At 39.0% G+C, this 15,027-nt stretch overlaps 1 protein-coding gene across 1 annotated transcript in view; it reads right to left on the reverse strand.

Annotated features, from left to right (window-relative positions):
• CDON (cell adhesion associated, oncogene regulated) overlaps positions 1 to 15,027 on the reverse strand; it is a 60,779-nt gene that overhangs the window by 38,514 nt on the left and 7,238 nt on the right. The window contains exons 6-9 of the mRNA XM_011934632.1: positions 13,751 to 14,020; positions 8,472 to 8,825; positions 3,606 to 3,877; positions 1,775 to 1,949 (exon numbers count right to left, since the gene is read on the reverse strand). Of these exons, the coding sequence (XP_011790022.1) occupies positions 1,775 to 1,949; positions 3,606 to 3,877; positions 8,472 to 8,825; positions 13,751 to 14,020 (1,071 nt within the window). The remainder of the gene's footprint in view (positions 1 to 1,774; positions 1,950 to 3,605; positions 3,878 to 8,471; positions 8,826 to 13,750; positions 14,021 to 15,027) is intronic.

The raw sequence follows: 15,027 nt of genomic DNA on the forward strand, positions 1-15,027 counted from the left end.
ATGACTAGGGGTTCAAACCATTCATCCATTTTTCTTTCTACTGCATATATTTCTTAATTCTAAGCCATAAAACTCACCATTAAAGAGCTTCTGCTAAGTTTTCTAAGGACAAATGTCACATCGTTTTAATATTTCAAGAGGCAAAAAGTGAAACTGCATGATTTGTCAAAAACTGAAACGCAAGATTACTCAGTATTTATAAGTCAGACTCTATGAATACCTAATGACTGAATATGAACATTAACTCAAGATACATTTAACATAGAAAGTACTTGTTATTTTTCTGGCCAGACTTAGTAATTATTTGAAAGGGTCTTTTTCAAAAGCCACTAGCTGGTTTCTTCTCAATCTTGATACCTCCTTTCCGTTCCAGTGCCATACTAAAATACTCTTCCATCCAGTTCCCTTCTCTACCCACTGACGTCTCTTTGTTCATTTACAGCCAAGCCACGATGGCATCTTTTTTTATCAAGGATTCCTTCACAAGCTGCCCCGCAGACAAAAATATCCTTCCTTTGTGCTTCCCCAGCCCTGTCCTTGGAAATCTCCTGCGGTACTTGGCATATGCTAGTCTCTTTGCCTACACTCCTGCTCACCTCCACTCTATCCAGACTCCAGTCAGTTTAAATGCTCCAGCTCTTCCCAGCTCACTCAGAGGTAAAGACAAAATCCTCCCAAGGTGGATGGTGTGCTGTGTGATGTGGACACCCCGTTGTTCCCTACAGCCTCCTCACCCACGTTGCTCCCATCACAGTGGCCCCCTCGTGCTCCTAGTGAACACCATGCACACCCCACCCTGGGCCCCGGCACTTGCTCTCTCTGCTGGGAATGTTCTTTCTCTAGAGAGACACGTGGCTTTCTATTTCCCCTCCTTCACGTCTCTGCTCTGATGTCGACTGCTCCTTGAGGACTTTTCTGGCCGCCTGCTTAAACTGTTAACAATTCCTACCCCATATACTTCCTATATCCACCCCTAACTTGTATCTGTTAACACCTTCTAATGTACTTACAACTTACATATAAGTCTCTCTCAACTAGAATGTAAGCTCTATGAGGCCGCAAGTTTTGCCTATTTTGCTTCTTGCCTGACACATAAAAGGCATTCAATCAGTATTAGCTGAACTGAATACTGTCTTGTAGTTGGTATTAAGTTACACATCTTAGATTTCTCATCGAAGTATAAGCTCTGTCAGGATGGATCTCATCTTGACCATCTTCATTTTCCCTATGTCATCTATCCTCACTGCCTTATGTAACATAAGCTTTCAAAAACATCTGTGGAATATTCGATGGAACAGGACAATACAAGCACCTAAATGTGACCCCAAAATGGAAGGGGGAGGGTATAATAGGGTCGTTTAGTGTATTTATATATAGGAATTTCTACTGTCCAAAAGAATTCTGGTTGGGCGCGGTGGCTCACGCCTGTAATCCCAGCACTTTGGGAGGCTGAGGCGGGCGGATCACGAAGTCAGGAGATCAAGACCATCCTGGCTAACACTATGAAACTCCGTCTCTACTAAAAATACAAAAAATTAGCCAGGCCTGGTGGTGGGTGCCTGTAGTCCCAGCTACTCGGGAGGCTGAGGCAGGAGAATTGCTTGAACCAGGGAGGCGGAGGTTGCAGTGAACTGAGATCGCGCTATTGCACTCCAGCCTGGGCGACAAAGCAAGGCTCCATCTCAAAAAAAAAAAAAAAAAAAAGAAAGAATTCTTACTGGTAAATTGACATCAGGGCAGCCAGCTCGTTCCTCCAAAGGAAGCCCTCACTCACCTTTGCTGGTTCGGAAGGTAAGCATGGCAGGTTGGCCTTCACCTGCTGCGCTTCTTGCTACCATCAAGACTTCATAAAGACTAGAAGGCTCCAGCTCAGCTAAATGGAGCTCATTTTCACTTCCTGGGACTCGAACCGTGTGCCAGCTTCCCACCATGCCAACCCCATCGTCCAGCTGCCCAAGAGAAAACACACCAGAAAAGCAGGAGATGGAGGATAGGAAAACTTTCGGTTACATTTGATAAAAACTAGGATTCATTTAATTCTAGAAGAGTTTTAAGAAGTAATACACCACGGTAAGTAAAAAAGACACAATACTTCTTCACATTAAGAAATACAAGATCAGTTGCAAGAACGCTGCAATTCTCACTGTAGAAAGACTCCTGGCTCTGCATCTGACCACTATTGCGTGGTCTCAAGCAAGTTATTGCCCTCCCAGACTCTGTTTCCTTTACTTGTAATGGAGACAATACCTTCTTTCTTCCTGGGCTAATGAAGAATAAAATAAGTATAAAATAATAGGTGTCACTGGTAATTACATAGTGCACATAGTAGATACATGGTAATGTAAGATGGATATTATATTACATGCATATTAATTATATAATTATGTATTATATATTTCCAGCATTCTTGCTTCATGCCTTGACACTGTTCAATATGTGTTAAAGGAAATAAAAAGATCTAATCAGTTGTTTCTTGATTAATGGAACCAAGAAACAATATTGCATGGAGGTTTTAGGGTAGATGAGATTACTAGCAAAATTCCTCATCTAGAATCATTCATTAGGTTAGAAACAGTATGTAAACCTTCAAATATCATCATGTTAAAATATCATCATGTTATTCTTCCTAGTCATTAAAAACATTACCATTCAACAATGTATACTAAAATTTCTTGAACAAAGAAAATTATTTTAAATATGAATGCATCCCTCCACTTCATTCATTTACTGGGTTCATTAAACAGAGAGGAACTTTTCCATTCTGCTCCAATACAAGCCCATGGGGAAAACAATATTTGAAGAGTTAACTGAGAGAGGCCCAAGGTTTACCCCAAAAAATGACCAAACAATGTATGATTTTAATACAATTAAAAAGGCAACTTGAAACTGGGCACAGTGGCTTATGCCTGTAATCCCAGCACTTTGGGAGGATGAGGTGGTGGATCACTTGAGGTCAGGAGTTCAAGACCAGTCTGGCTAACATGGCAAAACCTCGTCTCTATTAAAAATACAAAAAAATTAGCCAGGTGTGGTAGTGCATGCCTGCAATCCCAGCTACTTGGGAGGCTGAGGCACAAGAATTGCTGGAACCTAGAGGCGGCAGTTGCAGTGAGACGAGATCACAACACTGCACTCTAGCCTGAGTAACAGAGCAAAACCCTGTCTCAAAACAAACTAACAAACAAACTTGAAACACAAACAATTGACATAAATTATGCCACAGACTCTGTTCAAACAGTTGTTTTTAATAAAAAACTGCTTTATTTGCTAAATAAATAGTATTCTACTACCTTAGAGAGGGAAGGAGTTTGTATTTTAAAAGTGGTTATAGAACTTTATATTGAAGGGTTAAAACGTTTGATTACACATGTAAAGACATCATTGGGTTCCTAGAATTCCAATTTGGGGGGAAATTTTACTTCACTCTCAGTGTTTTCCTAGGATTGGTAAATCCAGCATGATTGGGATCTCTCTGACAAACTCATCAGTCTGGAACACTCTTGTTCTGTTTCCCGCCATTCCACAAATGGAAAAGACAACAGGATATGTCATACAAAGAATGTTCAGGTGTGAGCAGAGAAAGATGATAAATGACAAGATATTACCTTTCGATACTTCACAAAGTAAGCATTGATGGGCAGCCCACCATCCTTGCCTGCCCTCCACAGCAGGTTGTACGTGTCTGGTGTGTGGGTCAGTGGGGGGCTCAGTATGATGGGGGCGTCAGGAACAGAGATGTCGCTGGCATTTTTCTCTGGTGCTGATTCCACTGCACTGGGATGGACCTTCATTGGAAATGAGCTTAGTAACCCAGTTTCTGAACCATCTCTCTTATTTCTTTCATCATTCTGAGCTTTTGTATTTGTTTCAAAAGGAACTACAGGGAGAAAGAGAGAAGAGAGCGTGAAGAAACCCTCATTTCAGCGTCTTTTACCCAGTTTGTGACGTGACTGCCCTCACTTATACTGTTAGCACAATTTGAGCCCTGGAAGTTAAAACAGGTAACACTGCCATTCATAATTCATGGAAACATTTAACCTCTAGTCACAATCTTTTCTCACAGTGGAGCAAATGAATTGCTTGAAAAACCAATTATATGATGCAATAGTGTAGCAGTTAAATGTTTTTATTTGTTCTTTGTTCTCTAAGAGTATTCTTTTTAGTAATAATAATTTACTAGTTTAACCTCAGAAGATTTCAAGTTGGCTGGGCATGGTGGCTCACACCTGTAATCCCAGCACTTTGGGAGGCTGAGGCGGGTGGATCGCTTGAGCCCAGGAGCTCGAGACCAGCCTGGGCAACACGGTGAAACCCCATCTCTACAAAAAACACCAAAATCACCCAGGTATGGTGGCACACACCTGTAGTCCCAGCTACTTTGCTTGGGAGGCTAAGTGAGAGGATCACCTGAGCTTGGGGAGGTTGAGGCTGCAGTGAGCCATGATCGTGCCACTGTACCCCAGCCTGGGCAGCAGGCCAGCTAACTGCTACCCGAGGGGATCCTGCAACTACACCTGTCTCAAAAACAAAATTAACAAAAGATAAAACAAGCAGGCAGCCTTAACACTTACTACTAACAGCATACAGAATATACAGAGGAAGATAAAAATAATTTATTTGCACTGAAAAAATACATAGGTTGCATATAGTCAAAGATAATTACTGAGCACATGTTATGTGCCAAGCATTGTATGAGCTTTCTTATAAACATAATCTTATTTAATTCTCAAAACAGTCTTAGGTAGATGGCAATACTCCCATGTTACAGATTAAAAAATTAAGGTTCAGAGAGATTAAGTGACAGTGGCCAGGAAGAATGTTAATGGTGCTGCTGTGAAAAAAAAATAAGAAGGAACAATTTACGAAAACAAATATACTGCCAGTACAATAAAACCTAAGGAGTGACAGCGTGGTTTCTCTAAATTGCTATTAATACTGGCAACGGAAAATTCTATTTTTCAGTCCTTTTGTGGAGTAAGAGTGCAGAGGAAGCAATGTACTACTTTCATTTCCAAAATGAAGTCAGATTCCTGGTAAAAGGTGGGTGTGTTTTTGGGAGAAGGGCTGCACTGTAGCTGAGAACCAACAGAAATGGGATTAACAGTGTAAGGTTAGTTCTCTGTTCGTGTAAAAGAGAGAAAGGGTGTCCCAGAAGCATCTTCCATCAGAGAAAACAAGAAGCTAGTGAGGAAATAATGTAGAAGAAAACTAATTAAGTTCACTGAGACAACTTCAAAATATTGCTCCTGGAACAGCAGTGTTTATCTAGTGAGTCAGACTGCAGACTGACGTTCAGGGTGTGATCTGGTGCCTGCTAATGTAGAGAGACGGACTCAGCAAGTGGAGGTAATTAACTGTGGCTTGAGGTAGTGGAGAAGGATCTTTTTATCATTAGAAGTTTAGTGGATCCTCCGGGCAGTTTTCCACTGGGAAGTGGGATCTGGCTGTAAAAGAGTTTAAATGCCACATGCCTCAGTTTATACAGAAGCATGAGAAAAACGTTATGCTTCAGCTTCTCCACTGTCTTGAGTATCAAAATTCCATTTCTGTAAGATTGAAGATGCAATGAGACCTCTCCAGAATTTTTATTAAAAGGGGGATTCAATTAACTTTTTTCTTCTGTTTCAATGATATAATCTGGGCACTTGAGAGATACACTCAATACAACTGAAAAGACCTTACCAGTACTTCCCCAGTATTTTTGCATGTATTATCTCAACTTATCTTCAGAACTCTATGAAATGGGTAGAATAGGCATCTAGCATCTTTTAAGGTGGAATGTTTTTTGAATTGGAAAAGAGATTGATGCAACTATGGCAACATAAATAAATTTAATGACTCTAAGTGGAAACTAATTAAATAGGGAGGGAGTACAACCATATCTGTCAAAGACGCTCCCACTGTGACCACTGCTGCCAGCAACTCACACCCAAACTATTTAGGAAAGCCACGCCAACTCCCATCATAGTTTTAAGGAGTACCACACACTCTACACATATTTGTACATCCAGGACCTCAAAAACCCAAGGTCTCTGGAAAGAACAAAAGGCTGGGGAGGAAGTTCTCTCTTTCTCTAACCTAGCTTACTCTCGCCTTTACAGTACAGTAGACAAAGTAAATGACTTGTCAGGATGCTAGAATTTCATAAGGCTCAGATTCCTATGCAAAGAAGTGAGTTGTTATGTATTGTTTTGAGTTTTAATAAACTCAGTTGGATCTTAATAATTGTACTAGAAAATTAAAAAAAGACAATGTAGGACCTCTTTGGTAGAATATAGCTGATGGGGTTACCATATACAAAAGTGGTATTTATCAAGACATAAAATCCTGGAGCACATGGGAATCTTACAGATCTTCTAAAGTTAGTTCATATAACTTCAAAGGGCTTCCTATTTCTCATATTTAAGATGAGGAAGTTAGACAAAATGTCTAGTTCCATCAGCCATAACTATGACATCTGCCTCTCTATACTCTGTATTCACATAATCCCTTCAGCTAAGTTCTACCCAAGAAGCTCCTGCAACTACACCTGCCTTGCAGCTAACAGTTTCAAGCAGAGCCACTCTTATTTTTGCCTAGAGGAACAGAAATATAAAACACACACACATATTCATTTATAGGTGCAAATTTATGTAACACAGAACTACTTTCTTCATTTGAGGATTCTTAAGGTTTCTAAAATCAGTAACAATTTCTTCCTTCCCTTAACACTGCCACAAGAGATCACTATAATTTAATAATAAGTAGACAGTAATAAGCATAACTTTATGCTTAGTATCAGTGGAGGGCTTTCTATTGCCAGACACCATTCTAAGCACTTACTATACATTAACTCCTTGGATTCTCACATCAACCCCATGAGTGGGCACCTTCACTATACCTGTTACACAGATGAGGAAACAGAACAGAGGAGTTCAGGGATTTGCCCTTAGGTTACAAAGCTGCTAAGTGGCAGAGCCAGGATTCTGACACAGCCCCTGTGCTCAGCCTCCACATCTCTCCCATCTCTAACATGCACAAGAGGATAAGGGGAAGTCCCCGGTCTCCACCACTTCTCCTCCACCTCCACCTTCATTCAGAGCAAGAGCATCCTGGTTTGCACGTGAAGGGAAATCGTATGTGCACATACAAACTCTTTTTTTTTTTTTGAGACGGAGTCTCGCTCTGTCGCCCAGGCTGGAGTGCAGCGGCCGGATCTCAGCTCACTGCAAGCTCTGCCTCCCGGGTTTATGCCATTCTCCTGCCTCAGCCTCCCAAGTAGCTGGGACTACAGGCACCCGCCACCTCGCCCGGCTAGTTTTTTTTTTGTATTTTTTAGTAGAGACGGGGTTTCACCATGTTAGCCAGGATGGTCTCGATCTCCTGACCTTGTGATCCGCCCGTCTCGGCCTCCCAAAGTACTGGGATTACAGGCTTGAGCCACCGCGCCCGGCCACAAACTCTTTTTATTTCAACCATCACTCCTCTGCCAAGGACCCCCGTTGGCCACTGCTCTGGCTAAGGGTGCCCACACACTGGTCGTGTGGTCCAGACTGTGGCGGATGGGCCAGGGGAGAGGAACTGTGGGGACAACTGTGAACTCACTAAAGCAGGGAATGCTGGATCCCAGACCTGTCTAGAAGGAGAAACGTGGGCTCTGAGCTCAGCATAAGCACTGCTCCTTGACCCTGTGGGCTCTTTGACCCGTGGAACCACGGCCCCAGGCAGAAGAGAGCCACGCTAAGCCCCTTAAAGCAAAGGCCAGGGTCAGAGACCTCAGTTACCCAAGACTGAAGGCACTATTGCCTTTGATATTGGACCTCTCACAGGACAAGTAGGGTGACAATCTACAGCCAACTGACTAGTTGTTGGGGACACTGCTCTAAAAGCCTACTGACGGAAGGTTTGAATTTGAATTAAGTCACGTTTGAGTTCATTTCCATGAATATTAATAGTCTATATACCAGTACATCAAAAATCATATATAGTTTTTAAGTCATCATCACAAAAAATAGGTAAAATACGAAGAATTAATATTATACATCCCATTAGAAAATAACTTTAGATAAGACAGAGGGAATATATACAAACAGGTATTACTTAATAGTACCACAACTCTACATTCTCAATGAAGGCCAGTCCTTTAGACCCAATACTGTAGTTATCAAGGGCATAAAAAATGTCTGCAATATCATTTTCGGTAGCTTAGAAAACCAAAAACATTAATCCCAAAGACAGGTCATATTCTGGGCCTGCTCCCAAATGAGAGCTTTCTATATTGCAACTACAATCTTAACAAACGCATCAGAAACAGAGACCAAAATTCATGTGATTCACATAAAGCGAAATACCGAGAAACACAGTTCTACATTTCACTGTCATCAGGAAAAAATACAGATTGCTGGATTCATTAAAATAACATTTCAAGTCAGTTTAACTTATATCATAAAAGGAACTTATTCAACTAAAAATAAATAATAATGGCAACTTACCAACCATGAGAGATGCTTCTGCCTGTGTGGCACCATGTTCATTTGTAGCTTCGCAGATGTATTTCCCTGCATGTTCCTGAGTCACAGCCTGAATATGGAGAGAGCTTGCACCAGCTTGGGACATGACGAAGTACACAGGCTCCAGGTTTAAGCCCTCAGGTCTTGATAACTGTGATTTTCGGGATTTAGATCTCAGGACTTGAGATGGATGGCTGGTTATCAATCCATGGCTGTCATACCAACGAATGACCGGAACCGGCAGCCCACTGGCATTGCAGGACAGAGTTACAAAGTCTCCGTCTGCCACCTTTGCACTTGCTGGTGCCGTAATTATAACTGGCTTGAATCCACTGTCTATTAAAAAAGTAATTGACATATGAAAAATTAAGAACACTGTAGTATCTACGATGCAAAACAATTTCATTCTATCATGTAAATGTGGGAGTAATGATTAAAACCAAGATAGCTACCTCCTTGTTAGTTCCCTTCTCAACTTTCACCAAGTAAAACTGTCAATAAATGGTAGAGTTGTTTCATAGCTGTAGGCTCCTAAACATTTCCTACATTAATTTCCTGTCCTTCAGAAAGAAAGGAATATATACAAAGAAATCTTTTGAGAGTTTTCTGAAGGTACACTATACATATTTGACCACTGCAAATATAGAACATATGAAGTTGAAACCTCAGACCTTAACAAGAAAATGTGTAAATAGGTATAAAAGCAGATAATTTTCCTTCAAGAAAATGGTCAATTTTGTGGGATAGGGTGGGAAGGGAGGCAGGAATTTGATTATAAAAAGCTTGGGAGAAAAAAATCTGTTCTGAATAAAAGTTGATACTGATGATACCTGTATTTTTTTCCCATAGACATGAACAGCATTTTTGTTTCTAAATTAAAGTGGCACCAAGTCTTTCCTTTGGGTCTTAGTATTCTCTGGAGGCATTTTTAAGAGCGCTTACAATGGAATATTGATCAAAGTAAATGACATTTTCTCCAGTATGTCTCTTTTTCTCTAGTCCTCCTTCCCATGTCTGACAAAACCACCCAACAACTGATATCAGATTTCTGGATTTTTGCCAAGCTACTGAGTGTAAAATGCTATCTCCCTGCTCAGAACATGCATTTTCCTGAGGTCTAATGAGGCTGTACATCTTTTCACATGATTATTTGACATTATTAATTTTTGTCCTCTGTGAAATGGCCTTTGTCAGTTTTTCTATTGGGTCATGAATCTTTTCTGTAATGATTAGGAGTTCTCTGTATATACTAGATTCTGTTCTTTTGTTCAGGTATGTATGTGACTAGTACCTCCTTCCTAATGTACTGCTTGTCCTTTCAGCTTTTCACAGTATCTATTAGGAAGATGTTTTCATTTCAATGTGGTCATATCTTTTAAAATCCGTCTTTTAAAATGTCTTATTAAAAAGTTTTACCCACAGATCATACATTCTTCAATGTTTTCTTGAAAACTTTTTTCATCTCGTCTTTCATATTTAGATCTTGAATCCACTGAGAATGTATCTTTCATACAATGTGAGTAAGACACTGAGTTTCACTTTTACCTCCATACTGATAGCCAGTTATCCCACATCAAAATGTGAAATCGGTCTCCTCCCTGCTGATGTGCAGTGCCGGTTCAGTCAAGCCCTTACATGCAAAAGTCTTTTTGAAAGTCTCTATCTTGTTCCAAGAGTCTATCTGTTTCTGTACCAATATAATATTTTCTGAATTACAACAGATATTTTAGATGTTTAAGGCAAGTCTCCCACGTTCTTTTTCTCCTTCTTTTAGAGTGCCTTTGCCATTCTTGGGCCTTGGGTTATCCATATAAATTTTAGAATCAGTTTGTCAAGGTCCTTAAAATACTATGATGGGATTTTAATTAGAATTGCATGAATCCACAGAAAATTTTTAGAAAGACCAGATAACTATATAATACTGAATACAATATATAATATTGAGGAACTGGTATATCTTCTTATATAACTGGCTATGCTTTACTGCTATAATATTTTAAAAGGTGGTTTTTAAATTATACTTTCTGTTTGTTGCTGGTATACAGACAGGCAACTGATTTATTTATTTTTTTTTTAAGAGACGAAGGGTGCAGTGGCGCCACCTCAGTTCACTGCAACCTCCACCTCCTGGGTTCTAGAAATTCTCCTGCCTCAGCCTCCTGAGTAGCTGGGACTACAGGCGCACGCCGCCAAGCCCAGCTAATTTTTTTTTTTTGTGTGTGTGTGTGTGTGTGTGTGTGTGTGTGTGTGTGTGTGTGTGTGTGTGTGTGTGTGTGTATTTTAGTAAAGACAGGGTTTCACCGTGTTGCCCAGGCTGGTCTCGAACTCCTGTGCTCAGGCAATCCACCTGCCTCGACCTCCCAAAGTGCTAGGATTACAGGTGTGAGCCACTGCACCCAGCCAAGGCAACTGATTTTTGTTCACTGGTCTTCATCCACCCGCCTTGCTAAATGTTATTATTTATTATAACAGGTCATAATAGGACATACAACAGTCATAATAATGGCCAGCAAACTATTTGGGATAGTCTATGCTGACAATCATATTGGTTGTAAATTAACAATGATCTGGGTTCTTTCCTTCTTTTACTTTTCATGTCTTTCTGTGCTGGTTAGGATCTCCAGTATAATGATGGCCAGAAGAGATTTTCAAAGGGAGTGCTTCTTATATTTCACCATTAAATGCAATGTTTCCTGTAAGTCCTTGTTAGACACTCTTTATTAAGAAAGTTCAACTCTATTTCTACTTTTCTAAGTATCTAACATGGGTACTCAATTACGTCTAATGTTTTTCCATCTCTAGTGAGATAATCACATTGTTTTTCTCCTTTATTCAATAAAGAGAGTGAATGACACTTTACATTTTCAAGTGGATTCCTGGGATAACTGTTTGGAAATGACGTCTTTTCTTTTTTACACTGTCCTTGTTAATATATTAGGATTTTTACACCTATGTTCATAAATGAGACTGGCCTTTGATTTTCCTTACTTGCACCATCTTACTGAGGTTCTGGAATCAAGACTGGAGAGTTTCCATCTTTTCCTCTTCTCTGAAATAGTTTGTATAATATTTGAAACGGTCTATCCTTCAAAGTTTGGTAGAACCTCCATAAAATCATCTGGCCCCTTATTTTCTTTGTGAGAAGATTTTTAACTCCTAATTCAACTTATTTCATAGGGTTAGGACTACTCAAGCTTATTTCTTTTCAGTCAGCATTGCTAAGTTACATTTTTTCCCCAGAATCTGTCCATTTCTGTCTTTATTATAAATTGTCATAAAATTTAGCTTAATCTATCTTTAATTGCTGTAAGACTTGTATTTATAGCCCTCTTTTGTCCCTAATATTATTTGTACCTGCTTTCTTTTCGTTGGGTCATTTTCCCCAAAGACGTGTCCATTTTCTTAGACTTTACAAAAGGCCAAGTTCTATCTTCATTGATCCTCTCTATTTTATCTTTGTTTTCTATTTAACTGATTTCTGCCCTTATTTTTATGATCTTTTTTCCTTTCTTTGAATCTATTCTGTTACCCTTTTACTTCACGCAGTAGTTTTTAGTCTTACTAATTTTCTTTTACAGCCACAGAAGGCTGTAAATTTCCTTTTAAATTCTATTTGGCTGTCTCTTACAAAATTGTAGCATTTTCATTATCATTCAGTACAAAGTATTTTAAATTTCCATTACGATTTCTTTTTTGATCCAACTATTGAGAAGTATAATTTTTAATGTCCAAACACATGCCAATTTTTAAAAATTATGTTTTCATTATTAACTTCTAAATAAATTACACTAATGTCAGAACATTCGGTCCATATATTGATTCTCTGAAATTTAAAATATTTATAACTCATATCATAAACAATGGACTTCCCTAATAGATAAAGAACTCTTATAAATCAAGAAGAAGAAAGCCCAACAACCTAATTTTTTTCAGTGAGCAAAAGACAAAGAACAGTCAATACACAGAAACGCAAATTTAAGGGGTTCAAAAACATGAAAAGATGCCCAAATTTACCTGTAATAAAAGAAATACAGATTAAATGGTTCTTTTTTTTTTTTTTTTTACCTATCAGATTGGCAAAGACTTTAAAAATTGACAATGCCCCATGTTGGTGAGGGTTTGAGGAAACAAGGAGAGTTAAGTGTTGCTGGTGGGAGTGAACACTAGTAACGACTATGGAGAGTGATTCAGTAATCTCTACCAAAATTACCAACACAGATGCGCTTTTATTCTGCAAGTTCATTTCTAGGAATTTCTTTTACAAATACTCACACATGTGCAAAATAATCTTTGTAGAAGGGCATTCATTATAGAACTACTTGTAATAGCAAAAGATTAAAAACAACCATCAATCAGGTACTAGTCAAATTGTTACAACTATACAATGGACCACTAAGCAGCCATTTTTTAAAAAGGAATGAAAATACTTTTTATGTACCATGTGAGAAGATACCCCAAGATGTTAATTAAAAAATGTATGATAAAGAATGCTACCACTATTTAGGTAAAAAAACAAAAACAAAAACAGATATTGTTACAAAACGCACATACACTCTCTCATGTTGTGTGAAACCACCTGTGTGTGTACTACATACAAGGCTGCTCAAGAAACTGACAAAACTAATTATTTCTAAAGAGAGGAACTGTCTAGAGAATAAGCGTAAGAGAGAGGCCGGGCGCAGTGGCTCATGTCTGTAATCTCAGCACTTTGGGAGGCCGAGGCAGGTGGATCACGAGGTCAGGAGATCGAGACCATCCTTGCTAACATGGTGAAACTCCATCTCTATTAAAAATATTTAAAAAAAAATTAGCCGGGCATGGTGGCAGGCGCCTATAGTCCCAGCTACTTGGGAGGTTCAGGGAGGAGAATGGCGTGAACCCAGGAGGCAGAGCTTGCAGTGAACCGAGATCGTGTCACTGAACCCCAGCCTGGGCAACAGAGTGAGACTCCATCATAAAACAAAACAAAACAAAACAAAAAAAAAGATTAAGAGAGAGATTGTACCATACAGATTTTTAAAGTATGAAGAATCTGTTGAAAAGTTTTTAAACACTTTTTTTTAATGAGCTTGATTAAATAAGATTACTTCTTCATGGAAATGCCTACCTGTCACTAGCAAGGAACATGGAAAATGAACACCGTTCTTGTATGGTGCTAGGGTTATTTTCTTTTAGTAAAAATAATTTCATTTTTGACCACAACAAAAGCCCACCTGGAAAATAAACGTTCTTACGACTGGCATGACCTAAAAAAAGCCTACCATTTTCAATTTCAAGTCTTCCAGTAGACTGCATAAATCCAATCCCATTATCTGCTACACACTGATACATCCCGGCATCTTCCACGGTAACCCCACTGATTTTCAGTCCGTTTCCTGCAGTTAGATGTCGTGCGGAAGGATGAATAGGCTGTGCATTGTGAAACCAGGTACAGTTGGGGGCTGGGTTCCCACGAACGTCACAGGTGAAGTGTACTGTGGCACCCAGAGACACTATCTGATCCTGTAGTCCTTTAGAAATAGAAGCATGTTCTGAAAATAAAACACACAAATTAAACTCTAGCCCTCAAAACGGACTTCTTAAATTATCAAGTCATAAAAATCTTCTTTCTACCAATAACCAGTTGAAACAAAGTTGCACTGTTTATTCACATTCTTCTGTCTGCTGTGGTAATCAAGAAAAAAATTAGAAATGTTCCACTAATAGGATAAACCATATGTTACTAATAACATATCGTCTCCTTTCACAGATTAGTCCACCCACTTAACTCCCCACAACATAAGGGAATACACACATATACACAAATAGTTTCTAATCCTGGGCTTCTCTTAGCATTTATTTCAGGTGATTAGTTTGAAATACAGTATAATTTCCCTGGATTTCACACTAAACAGGAGCCAAAACAGAAGAAGGTTTATTCAGAGGTTAAATTATTTTTATGGTCAACTCAACTTTGAAGTTAGATGTGTAACAGGCGAAAACAAAAAAACAAAACTTCCTTTAGGGATCCTTAAAGTCACTTATTACCCAGAAAAAGTAAATCATTTATCAGAATTTGTAGCATATGTCTAAATTATGCATATTAATCCAGTCCTAATCACTGAGTTCCAAAGCCCACTTGTCATACACTTACGTTAATTCCAGTGTTGCTAACCTATAGCAGGTTACGGTTATAAATATTATAAATACATGCAAAGCATTTACAACAATTTTATTCACTATTAAACCACTTTCCACCTATTTTTTTCATGAAAATCTGTTTCAATAAAGGAAAACATTTTCTGCAGCTACACATGATAGTGAAGTAGGTAGCTGCTTAGAAAGAAAGGAATAGCTTTGAAATAAAGTATAAATACAGAAATGTGGGTGGAAATAATTCAATTTTATCACCCAGGCATTGGTAAGAGCATCCAAAAAGAGAAAATTAAATTAAATAGATTGATTTCTTTCTTTTTTTTTTTTTTTTGAGACGGAGTCTCGCTCTGTCTCCCAGGCTGGAGTGCAGTGGCCGGATCTCAGCTCACTGCAAGCTCCACTT

Source organism: Colobus angolensis, unplaced genomic scaffold (genome assembly GCF_000951035.1).
Source record: "Colobus angolensis palliatus isolate OR3802 unplaced genomic scaffold, Cang.pa_1.0 Scaffold137, whole genome shotgun sequence".
NCBI lineage: Eukaryota > Metazoa > Chordata > Mammalia > Primates > Cercopithecidae > Colobus > Colobus angolensis.